Here is a 5,000-nt window from a genome sequence, read left to right as displayed (position 1 = left end):
CCACACTGCTCCAGGGACTATAACCAATAACCTGTACTTAAATAAAGAAGAATAACTGTATGTTGCTTTGGATAAAAAGTTAAGTGTACTGTAATGTAATGCAATGTAATGTAATAATAGCTGTGGTGGTCTGTGAGATTGTTATGTTAAATGTTTCAGTTCAATTTTATAATTTTACAATTGCAGTGCTCGGTTTTAGGGACCATGTACAATTTAAACATACATGCTGTCATTTCATCCATTGTACAACCTCAGGAAAATTTACATCTGCAGTCCCTTGCAGGACCATATCATGTAATAGTATATGTTGTAATAAATAATATAATCTGATCTCTCCTCCACAGCTATGGCGTTCTGCTGTGGGAGCTGCTGACGGGAGAGGCTCCCTATCGGGGCATCGATGGGCTGGCAGTGGCCTACGGAGTAGCAGTCAACAAGCTCACCCTGCCCATCCCCTCCACCTGCCCCGAGCCCTTCTCCATGCTCATGTCCGGTGAGTCACCAACTCAACTTAGCTCTAATGCCCCAGTCACACACATACAGTATGTGTCCATCAGCTGCGTTGCTTTCTTATTCAGTTTGCAGCAGACGATTGATTGCTGTCACACTGAATTGTGGATCCGTTACGCTGCGTTGAATGCCTATGTCAAAACATTGAGAAAAGTTCAGCTTCTGACAGATAAGGCTTTCTATATGGTGGCCTCACCTCCATCAGACACACCCACTGTCTTACAGTACACTCATGTGCAATGCCACCGTAACCCTAATCCTATGGTACAGCATTGGGTACGTACTGAGTAGGCCTACATACATAAGTACCCTGATACCCTGATCTACTGTATTCTCCAACAGGGTAATATACACAGAACACCAGTGATGGTGAAAATGGATTCATTAGTTGCAATCCAGTGCCACATATTCCAAATGACTTGGTTTTACCTGTCCTGTTCAACCAGGTGATTGGCTGGTTGAACGATCACCTGGTTGAATTGGACATGTAAACAAAGGTCATTTGGAATATGCGGATTGTAAATTGCATAGTGTGGTTGTATGTGCTTTCTACTAAAATAGCAGACTTTCCTTTTTTCAAATGTGGGTTTTTGGGCAGCATTAAACCTATTCTCTTACTGGTACTGTGCACAAGGTGTACATTTTATACCGGTTCTACGCACCTGTGCAGACCCGTCTACGTTCACCCCTGCCTACTCAACGGTATAGTCTCTAGCTTGTCATAAACAAGAGTCAGAAGCACCTCACCAAATGCTCTGCGTCGCCTCGTTCCACACGAGGATGTTAGTTTGGCTGAACTCAGCTCACCTTAGTCAGATGTTATTTTTGCGAAGCCATTTGGTTTCTTTTATACAGGACTGCCACTGTGTCCTGTCACTAACACCATGAAGTCCGTGGAAAAAGTGTGCGCACATGCGCGACAGCCCGCCCGCCCGCCCGCACGCACGCCCGCCCGCACGCACGCACGCACACACACACACACACCAACTGGAATTAAGCAGTGCCGGTATGTGGATTAACAAGACTGGCAGGGTCCTTCGATGGAAAAACCCACATATCCGCCTGGGATGATGTGCGTACATGTGTACAGTTAGGCTCAATGTGTTTTGCGGAGGAGAGAGTCTAATCAGAATTCCAATTATGTTTCATTCAGCCTCAGAGAGAGAGAGAGAGAGAGAGAGAGAGAGAGAGAGAGAGAGAGAGAGAGAGAGAGAGAGAGAGAGAGAGAGAGAGACTTTCATCACAATCTACACTTCCGATCTCTGGAAGTTTTTTTCTTCTTTTTTGTTCTTTTTTTACCAGAATCTTCTAAGGCAGGGACTTTCCGTACATCGCGGCATTGCATAACTCCCACTGTAAGTCATGTCTATACAGTACTGTAGGCTACAGTACAATACAGTAGAGCAGAGTGCACAGCATGTACAGACATTGAACTAATGAGACTTTGTGAGACAGAGAATCTGAACGGTTATTATCCTCAGATATACTGCATGTGGGACACTGGGTGGATGAGAGAGACAGGACGTATGTATGGGGAAGGCTTGGACGTGAAGGGTTAGCCGTTTAAGACACATCATTATACATTTGCTGTTACTAAAATGGCAATGACCAAGTCGTAGTGCATTACTTATGTTATAGTATTGTAGTACTATGGTAGTTCACTTTTCAATGACTATTAAAGCGTGCTACTGGAAGTACGGCTTGCATTAAGGGGCTACTAAGTTCATCCGTTTTATGATCATTAAGCCTTGTAATTGTTGTATTATTAGCAATTTTTAAATCATTATACAGCTTATAGTCTTAGTGTTGAATGACAAAAGTCAGGACATTATACAGTAAGTCGATTTTGAAGTAAAGTAAAAGCCATGGCAAACGTGGATCTAACTTGCATCTACTTGACTGTGTCTGAGGCAAGTATTTCACCCTGGCTTCAGAAATACTACAACATTTTGATATTAAGTTTGACTTACCGCGGTAGCCTCTTACTGCAGATGGGCCCGTTGATGGGCCTATTCATTCACTTTGCTGAAAACACTGAACTTCGTCATAACAACATTGCTATAAGAATGCAGACAATCCCTAGTAACAGATTAAGACTTGGTCATTACCATTTTGTTTACAATGAGGTTAGAACAGTGGCTCTGTGATAAGGGGTTAAATAACCACTTTCAAAACATGGAATAACCCCAGCTCTGGAGGATATGATTAATTCATTCATTCAATTCTACACTAGAACGGCATAGTCAACATCTCACTAGCAATGCCCAGTAGAAGCATCACAACACTGGGTCAGTTGTCATGACTGTGTGTAAATAATAATAAATACTTATGCCAATCATTAGTAAGCTTAATGAATGGAGTCCTTTAGGAGCACGTTCATCTGCAATTTTTTTAAAAACAACAAATTCCTGAAATTATGTAGAATCTTCCTTACTCAGTCACAGATCCCTCCAGGGCAAAGACACAGCAGACCACCGGAGACTTGCAGCACTAGCAGAACCCTGTGGGCTGTGTGTGCTGTGCGGAGCCAGAGATAGCCCCACAGTATTTATGTTATCATTGAGAGGGCCTTGTTTGGACCGAGAGCTGGACCGGGACCTAAAAACAGCCTGGGCAATTTGGATGTAGACCAGCCTCTCATACGCCCGCCAATTTCTGCTAGGCCTATATTATGTCCATTGTCCTCAGTCCATTTCCTATCTTAAAGATGGCCCATCTATGTTGTTAGCCAGTCTCTAAGGGAAAAAAACAACAGTTGAGGGAGGGGATTGTGCACATCCTAGGACCGTGGTGCAGGACGCAGGCCAACTGTATTTTTGCACACTTGAAAGTCTGCACACTTGAAATTTCATCATTTCATGGCTGGAAATAATAAAAGACAACAAAAAGGATTTTAAGTGTGCAGACTCTTCTCACTTAAAAAAAAATTCAATAGAAAAACCCCCTGGCCCTTGAGGATTGTCGGGCCACCAGGAAATTGCCCTGTATTCCAGATCACTAGTCCAATCCTGTTTGGGCCCAAATGTCTCTGGGCGAATCGCGCGGGAGAGAGACTGTATCGCAAACACAGATAAATGGGAAGTTTGTGCGGCGGTGCCCCAAATATACCAGCTGTGTTTTCACAACAAACAACGGCTGGGGCTAAAAGTAGCCAACTCAATTATGCTACTACTTAATTATATTTAGCGTGATGAAAATCAACTATGTGGCACACTGTGTGTGTGTGTGTGTGTGTGTGTGTGTGTGTGTGTGTGTGTGTGTGTGTGTGTGTGTGTGTGTGTGTGTGTGTGTGTGTGTGTGTGTGTGTGTGTGTGTGTGATGGTTGTTTCAGCATAATTTCAAATCTAATGTAGCCTATCATATCTGCCCGAATTTGCAAGCGGCATCTCTATTCTGCATATAGGCTTCAGTGAGAGGTAGAGTGAATGGTTCATTGTCCATTCACTAGTATATAGTATATCTTACATATGTATTTTCTCCTTTCCTTTTTCAATGATAGATACATTTGGCCAACTCTCTCAAAGTGAAGTAAAAACAAGTGAACCCTGGTCAAGAAAATGAAGCTGATAAAATGTAAATTTGAATACATGGACATTAATGCCAATACTGACCTGTCCTTTTATTATTTGTCTTTTTTAAATGAATGCAAATGCACCCCTGTAGGATGGACATAAGTAAGTATAAACAAGGGTGTATGTGCATGGGATTGCTCTGGTGAAACGTCTTCAGTTACATGTAACTGCCACAGTCTTTTTATAAGCCATTCTGATTTTTTAAATTAGATATCCGGCCTGGACTCAATGCAATGCTTTCTTACATTAAAAAAGGCTTTTAACTCTTGGCCCAGTATTAGGATCCCCGTGTATCCATAAAGACACTTATACGGGCAATTTTTGCTGGCCCATAAATTGACTTTCTGCTTCATCTTCAATTAACTATTGAATAATGTAAATAAAAAAAAAACATAGTGTTAATTCAACACTCAGAGAATACTCGGGGAATCAAAAGATTCTAGATTCTATTGATTGTATTCTAGAGAAAATAATCTACAAGCGATTTTTAATGCATTTTTTACTGTGTGCGGTTGTATCAAAGCCCTTATGAAACACTGGCCACATGCTGGCTACAGTTATTAAAAAAGAGGAGCCTCAAATGAAGCGTATCTTCAAATTTCCGAAACTGCCCTGCATCAAAGGCGCCGAAGACAATGGCATAAAAGAGACTGTGACAGAGCACTGGCACGGGCAGTGTTGTGTTATTGTTCACTCGTTTTGGCATTGAAATGATAGAACATTAAATGTAATTGTGTGTGTTGTGTTTGGAATGGCATGTTGCCAGTGCTGGTTGATCAGGCGGGTGCATCTAGTCTTTCTGTGTGTGTGTGTGTGTGTGTGTGTGTGTGTGTGTGTGTGTGTGTGTGTGTGTGTGTGTGGGCGGCTGCGTTTGAACCTCTCTGTCTTTTGGTTTTCTCTGGCTCTGTCTATCACTGT

General features: G+C 42.3%; 1 protein-coding gene across 1 annotated transcript in view; it reads left to right on the top strand.

Moving 5' to 3' along the window:
• Positions 1-5,000, top strand: part of LOC134437054 (mitogen-activated protein kinase kinase kinase 11) — an 80,394-nt gene that overhangs the window by 55,487 nt on the left and 19,907 nt on the right. Inside the window, exon 3 of the mRNA XM_063186486.1 lies at positions 345-493. Within this exon, the coding sequence (XP_063042556.1) occupies positions 345-493 (149 nt within the window). The remainder of the gene's footprint in view (positions 1-344; positions 494-5,000) is intronic.

The sequence above is a fragment of the Engraulis encrasicolus genome, chromosome 21 (assembly GCF_034702125.1).
Source record: "Engraulis encrasicolus isolate BLACKSEA-1 chromosome 21, IST_EnEncr_1.0, whole genome shotgun sequence".
Lineage (NCBI taxonomy): Eukaryota > Metazoa > Chordata > Actinopteri > Clupeiformes > Engraulidae > Engraulis > Engraulis encrasicolus.
The sequence above is the reverse complement of the archived record's forward strand: the minus strand, read 5'-3'. Positions and strand labels throughout refer to the sequence as shown.